We start from the raw sequence: 18,992 nt of genomic DNA, 5'->3' as shown, positions 1-18,992 counted from the left end.
AATACCACACTTTTGAAACCCATCTATGATTTGTTATACATCATTAGAAGCCCAGAGTACTGCACAATATTTATTAGATAACTTTGTGCCATGCAAGATCGTTTACATTATAAGGACCTGGGATTTATGAGCAAGTTCTAAAATACCAATGTAAGCAGAGGGTGCTTTATCCACAATTCAGTGTGGAGATAGTTGCATACTATCTGTGTTGACATAGCATCCCCATTTGCACCCGAAAAGATAGCGTGCAGTTCTGTTGAATTTTTCTTGAGTTACGTATTAGCCATAACTTACATGTAGTGGTCAACAGCTGATGTTTGACTGCAGGAAATCAGTGCAAGGCTCAATGTTTTGTGTCTCGCAATAGTCAGTGAATAATATTCGAATGACTGCTGTGGTGGCCTGCAGACAACTTCCCAATTTGTAAAGTGACCTGTGTCTGTTCATTAAACTCAATATCACTCACAACTTATCTGGGTCCACTCTATCAAATGTACACATAAAATTCCAGGAAAAGTAAATTACTTGTAACGAGGGGGGGGGGGGGGGGGAATTATTTCCTGGTGACAGACAATGCAGTATTGGACCCACTTAATCTACACACTGCAAAAAGTAAATTGCACATAAAACACCAGAGAAAATGTGCCTGAAGCCTCCTCTAAAAGTCACTGATGATGTACTGGCAAAAATTAAATAATGTTCTTTACTTTTAAAGTGCAGAAGACTATAATGTTTTACCAGAAAATAAAATTGTAACTAGAGCTTTATTTTTTAAAAATAATTATTTCATAATTAAAAACAATATTACAGCTTTTTTATATAACATTCCATATACAAATATACATATCTATTTATAAAAACAATATTGATGAAATAAACTCACATGTAATTCCTACAGTGCAAAACAGGATTCTGAAACTTAATACATACAATAATACATGTGCTCTGAAATTATTATTGTCCAATACAGTGATTATCATTTACAGAGCATTTTTTGTCTTTCCAGTTTTCTACTGGTAACAGCACAAAGGAAAGAAATAAAAATGTCACAACATGAACACAGCCAGCCAAATGAGGAACAATGATGTGTCAGAACATTTTCACATAGAATCAATAACAAGCCACTTTTCTTGCACTTGTTCAACTTGCTTTGTAACAATTGGATTTCGTATTCTGATTTTCACTTCTAGCTTCCCACCAACAGTTTTACGGCCTTCAAGCAACTGCAATTTAAAATAGAAAATAAATGTACTGCTTATCTTAAAGAACAGCATCACAATGGAAAATGAAAGTATTTTACTTACATCATAAGCATCATGAAGAATGCACTTAGTTTCCAATGGTTGCAGTTTGATATTTGCTGTACCAATTAGCGAATCGCCTCTAAAAAATCCACTGTAAAACAATGAGGTTACATAATAATAATCTTCGCAAGAGTCAGTAAGGATTATACATCCTGTCAGAAACGTCTGAACATAACAGAAGTTTTACAAGGAAAAATAACAATTTTTATTGTCTGTCTCATATCTGAAAGTCTACGCCAAAAATTTACATATTACTGGAGGTTCTTTAGCAAGTGACTGTATATTATTTTGCTGGTTGCTTGCATTACAGACCTGAGTCTTTTGTTAGAACTGCTCAAAACAGAATGGAGTTGAATTGGCATAATAAGAGAAAGAATTAGTTTTGGTGTTTGGATTGTGTATCGGTCAGCATTTTAAGTCTGTTATATGCTATGGGATTTTAGCAGGTTATATTTCTCTCTTTCTGTCAGAATTTGTTACACAAATGACTGTAAAAATAGTATTGAAATGTTTCGAGATAAAGTAACCATTACGCAACTTCAGAACTATTGATGTGTGTAAAGTAACTAAGAGCTTGGCCTTTTCTTATCAGTGGCCGTAGGTGTTGATCATTTTAGTATACACAAGAAGGAAATAAATGAATAAAAGAAACAAACAAACAAAGAGAAAGGAGTGTTGGTTAGCACTCTGGAAAATGCTAATAGGTTACAGCATAAGCTAAGAGAGTAAATTCCTAATTGTACAAAATATAAATTCACTTGAGAAAATATCTTTTTCTCCCCAGCTATGGCCTGAATGATCCTGTTGTCCAACTGTCTAGCTATCCCTATTTTCTCCATGAGGAGGGAACTAACAGTTTCAAAAGCTAAGTAAATGCATCTGTTAGCAGTACTTGGCATTTTATCTCCCGCAGATAAGAAGTGCCTTGTAATTTTACAGTATATGATCAGGTCAAGCTCGTTTCAAAGTCACTTAATTGTACTGTAATATGCAGTTCAGAATTGTTATTGAGGAAGAACTTTTGTGTCACACCCTTTAGTATCTGCAGTTAATACTATTCGGCAAGACCGTAATAAGTGGAAGTATGTTCGTGCGACACTGATACAGTTTGGCAGAATGAAATGCACAAAAAATTCATAAGTAGCATATCGGCTTTCTATATAAACAGTATTATTGTAGAGGCTGTATACTGGCTTTTTTATCATTACAATCTAACTAGTCTCAAAACAAGAGGAGAGTGCTGCAACTTGACAATACATACGGAACAAGAAAATCCCCATCTGCCAAGAGCAAAATTTTGACTGTTTCCCCCCACTGAGTAGGGAGTGTAGAGGTGAGTGGTATTATTTAATTCCAGTAACCTTCAAAGTTATTAAGCATGCTGGTTATTTTCTATGGGCATATATAGAAACTCCTTAAACTTTAACGCACATACAAATAATGTGTGTTTAATGAATGGTTTCAGAGGAACAAGAAATAAACTGAGAGTAGTGCTTACAACAACTGTCATCATTTGCTATAGCTCATCCACTGTTAACATATAAATCTTCAGCTCAATGAAACAAAGTATACACATTGCCTGCTTCCTGATGCCTATCACTCTTCCATCAAAACTGACAATTAAGGTATCGAAAAAATGACAAATTGAAAGGCTTGCATCATGCTGGAAGTCATACAACATTAATTTATTTGCTTATACAGCAAGCAGCAAAGAAGTACCTTAGTCTTTCTTCAATCAATCCTTTTGGCTGTTTGACTGGTGTCATTTCAATTTATAACCATACCTACCATCCTTCCTTACTGGAGTCATGGCAGACATCCCTGAGAAGTCATCCTAGTGGACTTTCAAAAGGCATATGATTCGATAGATGAGCAGATTGTGATACCCACCCCATGACAACTGTGCCTTGATGAGAAGCCTAGCAGGCTAGTCCGTGCCACTTTGATGAACAACACTTCCGAAGTCAAACTTAGAAATGAGCTCTCCGAGTTTCACCATTCAGATAGGAGTTAGACAAAATGATGGCCTCTCATGTATGCTCTTCATTGCGTACTGAAGAAGATTATCAGAGAATTAACTTTAACCCTATCATCGGGAACTGGAATGAATATTGGATACTTGAAAGATAACCTCATTGTACACTGATCCATAAGGGTGAGCATAGGTACACCATATCTTAAGATACAAAATTGGCATGGTTATTTCAGTGGCCAAGAAGTTCAACAATCAAGTGACATCATCATCTTGTGTCACAGATCAGTTTAATATATTGCGTCTATGAGTAGAAATAGAATCATTGTCAAAATTTGTACCAATCATATGGTATGATTGATAAATAATAATTCAGCAACAGAATTTGTTACATTACACAGTATCTATGTTACAACCCGTCTGTCTGCTATGAACAACAATAAGTAATCTCTCAGGTTTTCTTGGCGTGACTAATTAGTGTGCCTCCAGGTGTTCTGCCAACTTCTTGTTTCCATTTTATGCATGATATTTTGATGCCAATGTCACTCCTCTTTTAAGTTAATAAATTACCACTTAAGATGTAGTCATTCACCAGAATAAGGAAATTTTACATGTTCAATAGTTTGGTCCAATTTTTGTATTTTGCACACTCCTAGGTAAAGCACATAAATATGAAACATGCTGCTGCAAATTCCTTAAAGTCAGAAATCACTCACCAAACAGCAGTACCGTTGAATGGGCACACACAACTTGTTAACTTTCGGAACAAATCCTTTGTCGAGCTAGTGCACACACACGCACACACACACACGCACGCACACACACGCACGCACGCACGCGCGCCAATGTCCCCCACTGCACCAAGGCACATATGTGGGCTGAAAGGACTTATTACGAAAGCTAGCACATTTTCTTTCTTGTTCGTGTGTGCCTGTCGACAAGGTAATGTTTCTGTTATTCAGGGAGTGGTTTCATTTACTCCCGACGTAATTACATTCAGCTAGAACTATCCTAACTATATTTACACAGAACAGAAATCTGCTGTACATAGGCACAACATAGAAATTTTATTCTTTTCCTGCCGCAGGGCAGAGACAAACACTTTTTACATCCAAAACATCATCTTGCCTTGGGTAAATTAAGTATTCAAAGCTTTAAAGTTGATATACAACAATAACATAAAAGATGTATGTATCATTATAGCATAAATCAGAAGCTGACTGAGATAGATGCTGGCATCAAATACAAGATAAGTACAAAGTATGAAGAGATGCAAAAGAATAAAAGGACAAGAAGTGTAAAATGCATAGTGAGACACAGAGAAAGAAGAAAGAGAGAGGCAAACAGTGAAACAATGGAAGTAAGGAAGAAATACATGTGTGTTGACATATATTTTGTATATACAAAGCAAAGAGTGAAATTAGAGTGATTGTAGACCTTTTTGGCAACTATCATCATCCAGAAAACTCTTTGCAGTATGTGACCAAGCTGTCTTGTTGTTAAAAAAAATCTTTCTTTAATGACATCAAAAAATATTTGTTGGCTGTAGGATGGGGTGCCTAGAAATAAAATATTTGTAATATTATGTAGACCAGGATTTTGACCACTGTTGCAAGTTAAGGAAATTAACGTAAATTACGGCAAGGTAGGTGGCGAGAACCAAGGACATGTTGCAGTGCCAGTTCCACCTGTGGGGTTCTGAGAAAATGGTGTCTCACAGAAGAATCCAAGTGGCAAGTATGGTAAAACAGGCACAGAGGTCATGACTGTCATGTTGTATGACACACTCTGCAATAGGATATTGTGTGTTGCCAGTGTACACCGACTGTCTATGCCCATTTATCCTAACTGATAACTTGGTGGTAGTTATGCCAATGCAAGAAGGCTGAACAGTGTTTACATACCAGCTGGTATATGATATACATGGTACATAGTACACATTTTGCCATTTACAGTGCTGGTTTAGGTGGTGGTAAGAGGGTGCATACGGCAAGTCTTGCAGTTGAGATGTCGCAGGGGTGGGAGCCATATGGAGAATGATGGATGCAGGAGCAGCATAGCGTCTGACAAGGGTAGTGCGGAGACTGAGAAGACAACAAAAAGCTATTCTAGGTGTGGTGGGCAAAATCACTGAAAGAATGGATCTATGACTTCATAAAATAATGCCCTGAAGTGAGGTCCATTCTGTCCGTAATTTTGCCCACCACACCTAGAATAGCTTTTCGTTGCCCTCTCAAGCTCCACAATATCCTTCGGACCCTATGCTCTTTCTGCACTCATGTCCCTTTCCTATGCCTCCTACTCCTGTGACCATCCCCACTGTAAGACTTTCCCTATGCATCCTCCTGCAACCACCTGTACCAGCCCTGTAACTTGCAAAACATATACTATGAAAGAGAGAGCCACCCATGAAATGGCACATATCATATATCAGGCTTTTATATCGGCATTACAACCATCAGTTCAGATGAATGGGCAAAGGCACAGGGTGTACACTGGCAACATACAATATCCTGTTGCAGAGCTTGCTCTATGACATGACACTTGTGACCTTGACGTCTGTTTCACTAAATGTGCCATTTGGATTCTTCCCCCAGACACCAGTTTCTCAGAACTCCGTAAGTGGAAAGTGGCCTACAACATGTCCTTGGTTTTCACCACCCCCCTGCCCTTAATTTACATTGATTTCTTCCGTCTCAGCATTTCTTCACTCCCTTTTTAGTTTTCTACTTCTATCATTTTCTGACCTGTCTATTTTTTGACATCATCCTCCCACCTCTAGCACATACAATGCATTTAGGTTTTCACTCTTATTAACTCATGCACAGTGTTTTAGCAGTAGTCTCTGTCTTGCATATTTCTCAATCTCCCATCTTTCAGCTCTCACATTTTCAAATCTCATCTGGTGCAGTCCCCAACAATCAGTCTTTCCTTCCCATCCCATCCGTTAAGTCTCCCTTGACCCTGGGTTTTGGGTGACTTTTCCAAACTCTACCCCTTTTCCCAAATCTCATCAGTCAGTTTTTTCACCCCTCTTCCTTCCCTTTCAACCATTCTGCCAGAAGGAGGCGCCACTGGCTCCGAAAGCTAACAAACTGTAATACCTTTCTATGTGTATTCTCCTGCCACCACTTGGTGAGTAGATTTTTTATCCATCCTTTTCCTTGATATATTATTAATAATAATGTACATAGAAGAGAAGTTAAGATAGGTCATCACAAATATATTCAGAATGAGTAAATATATAATGGTGTGACTTTCTCTGAGTTATAGTGGACAATGTGATGAATATTCTGTCAGGCAAGTAAATTTTAATGTTTATAACTGCCAAATTATGAACAAATTGTTTCTATCTTTTTTATTTTACACAAAAAATTAGTGACAAACTGTGTGGAACCTGATAAAATAGTAACACTATAACAGCACATGAAATCACCATTCTGCCATCATCAAGTGAGGTGGTCCTACAAACATCTTCCCTACTGTATCAAACATAAGGAAACACAGAACTCAGAAATGTTTCATACGTTTGCCAGTGTACTTGAGACCCATCAATCTGTGCTTTGCTGTTGTTGCAATCAGAGAATTTGCTCAAGTTATTCACATGGACTTCCACAATGTATGCAACAGTCAAAACAGTGGTATGGGTCTCATTTATGGGAAATGTCACTGCAAAGAGCAGCAGTGTGATTATATGCCAAAAAGTATCCTTATCATGCCAATATCTTTCAATTTGTCTGTCCGAAAATGATAAAAAAATTCAAGAAACGGGAAGTGTGAAGAATAACACACACCAATGGAAAAGAAGAGTAACTGATAAGGGAAATGCAATCATCATTCTAGCACTGTTAACATTCGATCCACACATCACTATGAAGCAGCTTGAATATGTGACTGGGATCAGCCAAATGAGAGTTCTACAAATATACATTCTAATGTGTTTCACCCTTACCATATTTCACTCTGACAACTTCATGGTAACTACTTAAAATTGGTTCCAGATTTCTGAAAACTGCAAAGTAAGCAGAATTTCTACAAAAGATTTTTATTAGTTTTCTAGGAACCTGCACCCTTTCCGGTTCTTGCCATACTGTTTGCTTGCCTCTTCACACTATCATACACTTTTTGGAAATCCACAAAACGACGGTGAACATCTCTGCGAAATTCCCAGCTCTTTGATAGCATTTGCCTTATTATACGTAGTTGGTCTACAATTCATTTTTTAAATGCTACTTATTGGAATCCAAGTACCTCTTCAAGGTATGGTGTCAGCTACTTCAATAACAACAGGCTCAGGATCATAGAAGTTGTGCATAGTACGGTAGTCCCTTTTTCGTTGCTGCAATCATTGGGTCTCCTTTCCTTAGCATTGGGCAGATGACAGACTGCTTCCTTCTGTTGGGATTCTTTCCCTCCTCGAAATTAAACTGATTATATGGTATACTCTCTCTTGTAGGATCTCTCTTCCCTCTATCAGCATTTCTGCAGGTATGCGATCTATTCTTGATTCCTTTCCTCGCTTCAGCATTTTTATGGCTTCTCCTACATCTTCCATGCTTGGCAGGTCATTCTCTATTGTTAGTATTGTTACTCTATCTTCTCCATGCAATTCTTTTTTTCTTCTGATGCTGCTGTCCCAAAGCTGTTGATCATGTCATTCACAGTCAGTGGATTTTCAAAATAGTTTTCCCATTCCTCCATAGCTTTCATTTCACCTGTTATCGGTTGTCCTGCTTGTCTTTGATCATATCAATCTTTGCGTTATATCCTTTCTTGAAGAGCATGAATGTCCTGTAAGAGTCTCTTGTATTGCCTACTGTTTGATCCATTTCTGCCAGTGTTATCTTGCTTTTTATATATCTCACTTTTCTGTTCAAAGGGCTTGCTGCCGACATGTATCCCAACCTTAACTTTCACCGTGTCTGTCTGTCAGCCGTAACATTTTAGCCTCTTTTCTCTTGTTAACTGCATGTGTACCCTTGTTATTAAACTATCCTCTGCTCCACCTCCTGCTCTCCAATGGTTTCAGCATTTCATCTGCTGCGCATTTGACTTCAATCTTGAGCTTGAACCATAACGTATCTACATCACCTCACTGTCCTTCCATGGTGGCAAACTTGTTCTATTCTATCTCGTGCAAACTTCATCTCTGAGCAACTACTGCAACCTACATCCTTCTGAATCTGCTTAGTGTATTTATCTCTTGTTGGTCTCCCTCTACAATTTTTACCCTCCACACTTCCCTCCAATACTAAATTAGTGATCCCTTGATGCCTGAGAACGTGTCCTACATTATTTTAGTCGGGCTATGCTACAAATTCCTCTTCTCCCCAATTCTATTAAACTATTTATCATCTATGTTTCGCTTCCACACACGGCTACACTCCATACAAATACTTTCAGAAAAGACTTCCTGACAGGTAAATCTGAACCAGATGTTACCAAATTTCTATTCTTCAGAAATGCTTTCCTTGCCATTGCCAGTCTACATTTTATATCCTCTCTACTTCGACCAACATCAGTTATTTTTCTCCCCAAATAGCAAAACTCATCTACTGCTTGTAAGTGTCTCATTTCCTAATCTAATTCCCCCCCCCCCCCCCCCGCATCATACAATTTAATTCAACTACATTCCATCGTTCTGCTTTTGGTGATGTTCATCTTAAATCCTTCTTTCAAGACAGTGGCCATTCCATTAAAATGCTCTTCCAGGTCCTTTGCTGTCTCTTGACAGAATTACAATGTCATTGGCAAACCTCAAGGTTTTTATTTCTTCTCCATGTATTTTAATTCCTACTCCACATTTTTCTTTTGTTCCCTTTACTGCTTGCGCAATATACAGATTGAACAACATTGAGGATAAACTACAACCCTGTCTCACTCGATACCCAACCACTGATTCCCTTTCATGCCCCTCGCCTCGTAACTGCCATCTGGTTTCTGTACATATTGTAAATAGCCTTTCGTTCCCTGTTTTGATCCATGCCACCTTCAAAATTTGAAAGAGAATATACCAGTCAATATTGTCAAAAGACTTCTCTAAATCTACAAATACTAGAAACATAGGTTTGCGTTTCCTTAATCTATTTTCTAAGATAAGTCATAGGGTCAGTATTTCCTCATAAGTTCCAATATTTCTATGGAATCCAAACTGATCTTGCCCGAGGGTGGCTTCTACCAGTTTTTCCATTCATCTCTAGATGGTAGAGTTTTGTCAGGGGTGGCTATCCCAAGGCTATCAATAGTTCTGTCCTTGTGTAGACCCTCTACGTTCTCCTTCCACCTTTCTGCTTTCCCTTCTTTGCTTAGTACTGGTTTTCCATTTGAGCTCTTGATATTCATACAGGTGAATTCTCTTTTCTCCAAAGGTCTCTTTGATTTTCCTACACGCAGTATCTATCTTAACCCTAGTGATACATGCCTCTACACACTTACATTTGTCCTCTAGCCATCCTTGCTTAGCCATTTTGTAATTCCTGTCGATCTCATTTTTGAGACGTTTGTCTTCCTTTTTGCCTGATTTATTTCCTGCATTTTTATATTCTCTCCTTTCATAAATTAAATTTAATATCTCTTCTGTTACCCAAGGATTCCTACTAGCCCTCGTCTTTTTACCTACTTGATCATCTACTGCCTTCTCTATTCCATCTCTCAAAGCTACCCATTCTTTTACTATATTTCTTTCCCCTGTTCTTGTCTGTCATTCCCTAACACTCTTCCTGAAACTCTCTACAACCTCTGGTTCTTTCAGTTTACCCAGGTCCCATCTCCTTAAATTCCCACCTTTTTGCAGTTTCTTCAGTTTTAATCTACAGTTCATAACCAATAAATTGTGGTCAGAGTCCACACCTGCCCCTGGAATTGTCTTATAATTTAAAACCTGGTACCTAAATCTCTGTCTTACCATTATATATTTATCTGAAACCTTCCAGTGTCTCCAGGCCTCTTCCACACATACAACCCTCTTTCATGATTCCTAAACCAATTGTTAGCTATGATTAAGTTATGCTCTGTGCAAAATTCTCCCAGGCGGCTTCCTCTTTCATTCCTTACCCCCAGTCCATATTCACGTACTACTTTTCCTTCCCTTCCTTTCCTTACTATCGAATTCCAGTCCCCCATTACTAAAAAATTTTCATCTCCCTTAACTATCTGAATAATTTCATTTATCCCGCCATACATTTCTTCAATCTCTTCATTATCTGCAGAGCTAGTTTGCATATAATTTTGTATTACTGTGGTAGGCATGGGCTTTGTGTCTACCATGGCTACAATAATGCGTTCACTACACTGTTAAAAGCAGCTTATCCGCGCTGCTATTTTTTAATTCATTATTAAACCTACTCCTGCATTACGCCTATTTGATTTTATATTTATAACCCTGTATTCACGTGAGTAGAGGTCTTGTTCCTCTTGTCACCATACTACATTAATTCCCACTATATCTAACCTTAACCCATCCATTTCCCTTTTTAAATTTTCTAACCTACCTGCCTGATTAAGGGATCTGACATTCCACGCTCCGATGCATAGAATGTCAGTTTTCTTTCTCCTGATAACAACGTCCTCCGGAGCAGTCCCCACCCGAAGATCTGAATAGGAGAATATTTTACTGAAGAGGACGCCGTCATCATTTAACTATACAGTAAAGCTGCATGTCCTCGTGAAAAATTACGGCTGTCATTTCCTCTTGCTTTCAGCTATTCGCAGTGGTCAATACCACCAAAGCAAGGCATGTTACAAGGCAGACTGTTGCCCCTGCAACTATTGAAAAGGCTGTGCTGCCCCTCTTCAGGAACCACATGTTTATCTGGCCCTTCAACAGATACACCTCAGTTGTGGTTGCACTTACGGTATGGCTATCTGTATCGCTGAGGCAAGCAGGCTCCCTATCATTGGTCCTCTTTCAGTAGACCTGTGTTTATTTTCTGTCTTCTCCTGCAGTTTTTGCATTCTGTTCTTTCATGAATAGTTGTCAGCACAAGCTAGTAGTCTGATCCCATTTCTGCACCTCTTTGAGATTTTACATTTGCAACAACACTTCTGTGTCTAGCATCCACTAATATGTTGTCTACTCTGTGTGGATTGGTCAAGTCATTTCCAGGTTATCTTATAATTTTTTCTGTGAGGAAAGTAGGTAATCAATCCATAGGTTTTCTGAAGTTGCCAGACTGACTTGTTTCATTCCATTGTTGCTGGAGGAATCGTGTGGGCTATGGAGGCCAATGTAGGATCTCAGAAAGGCCTGGCATTGGCATCACCTAGGAACATTTTCACAATGTAAAATGGGTGCATCTTCATTTACCGATTCTAGGTCTTTGTAGAAACTATCTTTTTCATTATCATTTTTATCTTATGTAGGTGCATGGTACAACGTCATTTTAAGGCTGTGAACTTTCCTTTCATTCTTGTCCACCATATTTTTAGTAACAGCCGTGAAGTACATGATATTTCCTCTTATTCTGTTGGCTACTGCAAAATCAACTCCAATTTGATGTTTACCTTCTTTATTTCCACTATAGAAGTAACTGTAGAACTTATCATTATGCATCCCTATTCCACACGATCTTATCTCTTGCAGTGCCACTATTTCTAGCCTGTATCTGTTCAGTTCGTCATTCAGCACCTTTAACACTCCAGTGGTGTACAGTGATCTTATATTGCAAGTGCCACATTCCAATCTGTGATTGTTCTGTGATATTCTAGCATTAGGCATTTGACTGCTATTTCTTGGCATTTCATAGCAACTGTCTTTTTTTATGGTGTGAAGGAGTTGGACCTACACTGAACCCCCAACCTGGAGGAGCAGAGTATCCCATTTATTTTGAATCATCACCTTTGACCTATCTAGCTTGGGAGACCCTACCAGTAGCAAAGCTACCCCTGTCATAGTTCTTCGGATCATCTGACCATGCAAACCCCAACACGAAGAAAAAAGTGATGACACCAACCATAAGGTAGGGGTCATAGTTCAGCAGTTATAAATGTTAAAAAATACTTGTATGTCAGAAAATACACCACACTTTCTGTTATAACTTGGTGAAAATGTCACCTCAATATACGAGTATTTACTTGTTCTGGATATAGTCGGGTTGGCTCCTCATTTTGTGTGTGAGCTACCCAACTCTTCAGGTGGATGTTTGACCACAAAATACAAACTTTTTGAATACCTAATTTGTAAATGAGTTGGAACTACCACACTTGCTTAATGGTGAATGCAATGTTAGCATCTTATAGAAGACAGCCATCAAGTAATGAGAGAACTATATTTATATGTCACCTTTAATGTAATTTTCTCAATGGGAAAAAACACAAACTGTGCAAATGTTTAGCTAAAAATTGTATGTAAATTAAGAGTATAAGTCTGCTGTAAATGACAGACTCAAATTATTAATGTTGGCCTGAATTTACTTCAGATTTAATTACAACTCTAGTATCAACTATGCATCGTGATTTCAATAGCTACAAATATTTTATGAAATGTTTAAATTTTAATCAGAGCTACCTGATACCCGGTAAAAGCTCTTCTAATGCAAGAGGTTTATGTTGCATGACTTATGATAACTACTGAAACAATAAATGCATAATGATAAAAACTTCTTATTGAATGACTGTCATGCAAGTATCGTGAGACTGATAGTTAATGACAAGAAATACTAAAAGAATATAGAAAGCATGACACTCAACTGAAGGAAAAAGGTCCCAGTTCATTCTCACGACATATTCTGTAAGTTCCGTTATGAAGAATGTGTGTGAAATTATTTTAGCTACTAATCTGAGCATGCAGCAAAAAGTTACATATCTTCCATAAATCGGTGTAAATATTAGCCAACACCGATGATACAGACACAGTTACAAGATTTCACATGGCAATGGAGGAGGAGTTTAACGCATCAGAATATGTTGATGAGGACGTAGGACTGACAATGAGTCCAAGACTAAATATAGGATCAGTAATGGTATCTGGTTGTGAATTTGAGAAGACTGAAGAATTTAACTTCTGAGATTGACCATAACCTACAATAACGATACCTCGTGCAAAATTGAACAATGGGTAGAGGCAGCCAACACAGCTTACTTTCCCATAATGAAACTACTTTCTTCATGACTCTTTTCTCACACCACTAAATTAATCATCTATGAAACACTTAAGGCAAGTGCTCACACATGCCTCAGAAACTAACAGTAAGAGATACTAACGTGTTAGATGCCTTTGAAAGGAAAGCACTCTGCAGAATAAAAGGCCTCTGTTGTGAAGGAGGGAGGTGATGAAGATGACATAACAATGATCTTCATACCATATGTAAAGAGTCACCTACCATAGTAAGGTTGGGATGGGCTGGGTGATACAGAGGAACCGAAGAAGATATGTCAAAGAAGATCTACGGAGATTGTGATAAAGGAATTAGATAGCAGTAGCAAGGAATCACAACATCTGCCAGAAAATTGCTGAAGAGGCAGAGGTCAACAATGGACTGTAGAACAACAGAAGAAGAAATAGAATTAAGAAAGTAATTGTCCAACCTGAATATTAGCAAAATAGCAGTCCTTTTCTTCACAGAGGGTGGCATATGAAAGTGATAAAAAAAAGAAACTAAATTAGTGCTTAATCAATAGTTTTTGAGGTTGCTGGGTTGATTAGCGATAGTTCTCCTGCTGATGTTTAATCCATAAGAGTGGGGGTGGAGATAGGAAGGGGTGACAAATAAAGCTATCGAATGCTTGCAATTTCAACCCAGCCTGATACACCGAACTTAATATTTGGGCAAATAGGCAACACTGGGTAATTAGTTGGGAAAGAAACAGACAACCAGGAAACTTTTCCAATGAAATTAGTGTACTCCTTGTACTTTACTTCCTTCAAAGGATGCAAATAGTTCTACTTATTTGAATCACAATTCCCAAATAACCACAATTATAAAACTGCTGAACTTGAAGTGTTTATTGCTCACAAATGAAATTAAAGCAAAACATTAAAAGCAAGAAAGAAGAGACTAAACAACTTGAAAAGAAACGGACTTGTCCCAACACTTTCAAAGCCAGATAAAAAGCACTTTTCATTGTACAAAGAAATTAGTAACATCAATTTAACAGCTTATTGTTAAGTTTCTGGTATTACTTCTAAGGTTGATGCAACTTTACCTGCAACTTATTGTCTTGCCACAGGTCTCTGGACAACAGAAGCAACATAAATTTCGTATCACTGACCTGCAATAGGAATTAACCCTAATCATGTCAACAACTTTAGCTTTATTATTAAGGGAAAAAGTACAGAAAATGAATGTTCAAGCCTGTTATGCTGCATATGGTTATTGAAGGGTAGCACAGGTGACCTTCTGGGCTAATCTTGTACCTGAATACTTCATACATCATATCTCAAATGTCTTCCAGTCTCATGCAAGATGTACTTTACACAAGGTTGTCAAAAATACTACTTTATGTTTGGCCTTCTCCATTAAGAGAAATCCAAATTCACTACCATCATAATTCAAACATTTTTCATGTATCTTTAATTCATGCTGACGAACAGTGAAATAAAAGACAAACACAGGCAATAAATGAACACAGTTCCTATGTTCGTTTATTTCAAACACTCCACATTTTAAGAGACTTAACTGAACAATGTAAGATCCAGTAAAATCAGATAGCCTTGGACTTCAGCTATCTCTATTATTTAAACTTCTATCAAAAACCATGCCACAAGTTATTTTATTTTCTGTACTATAAATTGAACTCTGGTATGATAGCTGAAACTTCAGTCGACAACACCTGCTGTTTATCTTCAGCTGTGCTTTATACAGTAATTAATCTGCATTACTTAAATTTATAGTCTTGTCAGCATACAAAACATGCATATGAAATCCCTAATTATCCATAACCAGTCATACTTCATGTTTCTACTACAAATGTTTGAAGACTACACTTGCATTTTTCAGACATATTTATTTAAAATTAATGTTTTGTATGTAGTTTTCTGAAGAACCTGTGACACTGTCTGTGTGCAGAAGGATAATGCAATAATTATAGTACATAGACCTCAAAAATCAAAGTTATGTGGGTGCCTGCATTGGAATACAATGTAAATACCTACCAGAGGCCACAGGTTGCTTTTATGAATCACATCCATATTATAATCTGCACCTTTAATATGCACAGATTAAATACTAGAAAGGTAACCTTTGCAAAGATCCTACAACACTACCAACAGATTCGATTTACTTCTGATGTAAAACTATTCATTATAGTACTGGCAAACTGGTGGCTAGTGCAAGCTTGGAGAGTTATTGCAAGCAGCTGTGATGGTCCCAACAGGGAAGGCAAAGCAACGTGCAAGCAAAAGCTGACAAGCGAAAACAAAAGTTACACCAATGGTGTGAAAATTTTGGAAGGAGAGAGAGAATGCTGAGCTGAGTGTGTCTGAAATATCTACCAGAATGAAATACCAACTTTAAAAAACTTCACAGCTTTTGCTATACAGATCTGTACTTCAAGACTACCAAGGAAACCCTGAGAAAAAATATTGTCTGCCTACTGATTTGGCTTTAAAAGGTGTCAAAAGATTCAATAGGTGTGAATGAGAAAATGTAGTTGCAAAAAGGCACTTGTTAGATAAATAAATTTTAAAAAATGAAACAGGAATCTAAGCAGCCCAGTGGTTTACTTGAACAGAAAGTTAGTGAATTCATACACATTACAATAGGAATAAACATTGGCAAAGCAACAGTGAGTGAGGAACATTGTGAAATAGAAGTGATTTTCAACATGTAAGTGTTCTGCTGAAAAAATTTCAGGCTATAAAACAGAAATGGACAGGAAAAAATATAAAATACATGGAAACCTAGCTTATTCCGAAATAAGTTAGAGAACATATTATCTTGCTATACTTAATTAAAAAGTGAAACGGAAAGAAAGAAGGAAGGAAGGAAGGAAGAAAGATCAAGGTTAAAAGCCCCATCAACACTGAGGTCATTACATACAGAGCACAACGTTATATACACTCCTGGAAATGGAAAAAAGAACACATTGACACCGGTGTGTGAGACCCACCATACTTGCTCCGGACACTGCGAGAGGGCTGTACAAGCAATGATCACATGCACGGCACAGCGGACACACCAGGAACCGCGGTGTTGACCGTCGAATGGCGCTAGCTGCGCAGCATTTGTGCACCGCCGCCGTCAGTGTCAGCCAGTTTGCCGTGGCATACGGAGCTCCATCGCAGTCTTTAACACTGGTAGCATGCCGCGACAGCGTGGACGTGAACCGTATGTGCAGTTGACGGACTTTGAGCGAGGGCGTATAGTGGGCATGCGGGAGGCCGGGTGGACGTACCGCCGAATTGCTCAACACGTGGGGCGTGAGGTCTCCACAGTACATCGATGTTGTCGCCAGTGGTCGGCGGAAGGTGCACGTGCCCGTCGACCTGGGACCGGACCGCAGCGATGCACGGATGCACGCCAAGACCGTAGGATCCTACGCAGTGCCGTAGGGGACCGCACCGCCACTTCCCAGCAAATTAGGGACACTGTTGCTCCTGGGATATCGGCGAGGACCATTCGCAACCGTCTCCATGAAGCTGGGCTACGGTCCCGCACACCGTTAGGCCATCTTCCGCTCACGCCCCAACATCGTGCAGCCCGCCTCCAGTGGTGTCGCGACAGGCGTGAATGGAGGGACGAATGGAGACGTGTCGTCTTCAGCGATGAGAGTCGCTTCTGCCTTGGTGCCAATGATGGTCGTATGCGTGTTTGGCGCCGTGCAGGTGAGCGCCACAATCAGGACTGCATACGACCGAGGCACACAGGGCCAACACCCGGCATCATGGTGTGGGGAGCGATCTCCTACACTGGCCGTACACCACTGGTGATCGTCGAGGGGACACTGAATAGTGCACGGTACATCCAAACCGTCATCGAACCCATCGTTCTACCATTCCTAGACCGGCAAGGGAACTTGCTGTTCCAACAGGACAATGCACGTCCGCATGTGTCCCGTGCCACCCAACGTGCTCTAGAAGGTGTAAGTCAACTACCCTGGCCAGCAAGATCTCCGGATCTGTCCCCCATTGAGCATGTTTGGGACTGGATGAAGCGTCGTCTCACGCGGTCTGCACGTCCAGCACGAACGCTGGTCCAACTGAGGCGCCAGGTGGAAATGGCATGGCAAGCCGTTCCACAGGACTACATCCAGCATCTCTACGATCGTCTCCATGGGAGAATAGCAGCCTGCATTGCTGCGAAAGGTGGATATACACTATACTAGTGCCGACATTGTGCATGCTCTGTTGCCTGTGTCTATGTGCCTGTGGTTCTGTCAGTGTGATCATGTGATGTATCTGACCCCAGGAATGTGTCAATAAAGTTTCCCCTTTCTGGGACAATGAATTCACGGTGTTCTTATTTCAATTTCCAGGAGTGTATAATCTGTCACTGTCACCAGCATTCTTATATTACAGAATCTTTGCATGTTACCCTGTAGTACACAAGCTACATGTATGTTACTTTATGAAAGATGCAGTAGATGTGATATGAGAAAGTAGCTTGTGACCTCTGAAAGGTATAAATGTTGTTATTTATCTATTTAATATTATCAGTCCCATAACTGTGAATATTTGAATCAATTGTGCGTTTTCACTTTCTGCACCTAGATATTGCCACATTCTGCTTCTAAATATTACCGAAGGTGGCCCAGAAAGCAGTACATACAGAAACATTTATACTAAATTAAGTTCAAGTAAATCAGCTGGAAGATGGCAATGTACTAGAAACATTAAAGAAAGAATGATTACAGATATTCGAATATTTCAGTGTTTATTCACAAGTGGTACGGTTTGTGTTAACAGAAGATGTTTGCATTCAAAATGAACATGGACAACATACATTCATACACGGGCTATCAGAGTTATTTGACTAATTCTTAGTGACAGATCAGTACATGCAGGTAGCTAGCTGAAAAGAAAAGTTGCATAACATTTCCTCAGTGGTCAGACAACATCAAATCTGTGAGAACTCAGGCTTTCGACGATATTCACCATCATTTTTGTCAGGAGGTGACTGTCTTCTAGGATGGAGTCTGCATCCTTTATAGTGGCATACAAGCTTGTCATTTACCATGTGCTGTTATTGGTTTTCTAACTTCTACTGGAGAAGTGACGTCACTTGTAGAGAGGAATTCACATGTGCAAATGCAAAAATTAGCAGTGAGGCAGAAACCCCCTCCCCCCAATCAAAATCCACCACCCCAATCAGAATATTGAGAGCCATGTGAGGAACTGAGACCAAGTCCAGCATCCCCTACTCAGATATGACACAATATCAACACTGAGAAAATTTTATACAAGAATGAGAACAATTTATAATATAAGGACGCTGCCATGAAAAACTTTGAAGTCATGTGGGAAACAAAGAGACAGAAAAAAAAGAATGCCTTGACTGCACAAAAGATATTTCCCACACATAAGATATTTTCATGGCATTACATTATAACAAAGGATAATATTTATAATTCTGAGTTAGTAGACTGATGAAAATTTTATCTTATCTGAACTACCTAACTTCAAAGAAGTAAGACTCTTTGATAGTAAGTTTCAAGATCTGTAAACATAATATTTCATTAATTGGCACTTACTTAATTTGCCATTTTTGATTAAACAATGGAAACCCGAGATTCGAATATCAAGAATATAAAGAGTTGTTCGGAAAAGGAAACACACCCAA

The 18,992-nt window shown here is 38.9% G+C and overlaps 1 protein-coding gene across 2 annotated transcripts in view; it reads right to left on the bottom strand.

Annotated features, from left to right (window-relative positions):
* Positions 1-745: 745 nt before the first annotated feature.
* Positions 746-18,992, bottom strand: part of LOC126263642 (coiled-coil and C2 domain-containing protein 1-like) — a 130,624-nt gene continuing 112,377 nt past the window's right edge. The window contains exons 15-17 of one of the 2 annotated variants that reach the window (XM_049960734.1): positions 14,419-14,484; positions 1,305-1,395; positions 746-1,223 (exon numbers count right to left, since the gene is read on the bottom strand). In XM_049960734.1, coding sequence (XP_049816691.1) covers positions 1,101-1,223; positions 1,305-1,395; positions 14,419-14,484 — 280 coding nt within the window. In that variant the 3' untranslated portion in view covers positions 746-1,100. The remainder of the gene's footprint in view (positions 1,224-1,304; positions 1,396-14,418; positions 14,485-18,992) is intronic. The other variant, XM_049960735.1, reaches the window with a different exon arrangement.

Source organism: Schistocerca nitens, chromosome 6 (genome assembly GCF_023898315.1).
Source record: "Schistocerca nitens isolate TAMUIC-IGC-003100 chromosome 6, iqSchNite1.1, whole genome shotgun sequence".
Taxonomy (NCBI): Eukaryota; Metazoa; Arthropoda; class Insecta; order Orthoptera; family Acrididae; genus Schistocerca; species Schistocerca nitens.
The sequence above is the reverse complement of the archived record's forward strand: the minus strand, read 5'-3'. Positions and strand labels throughout refer to the sequence as shown.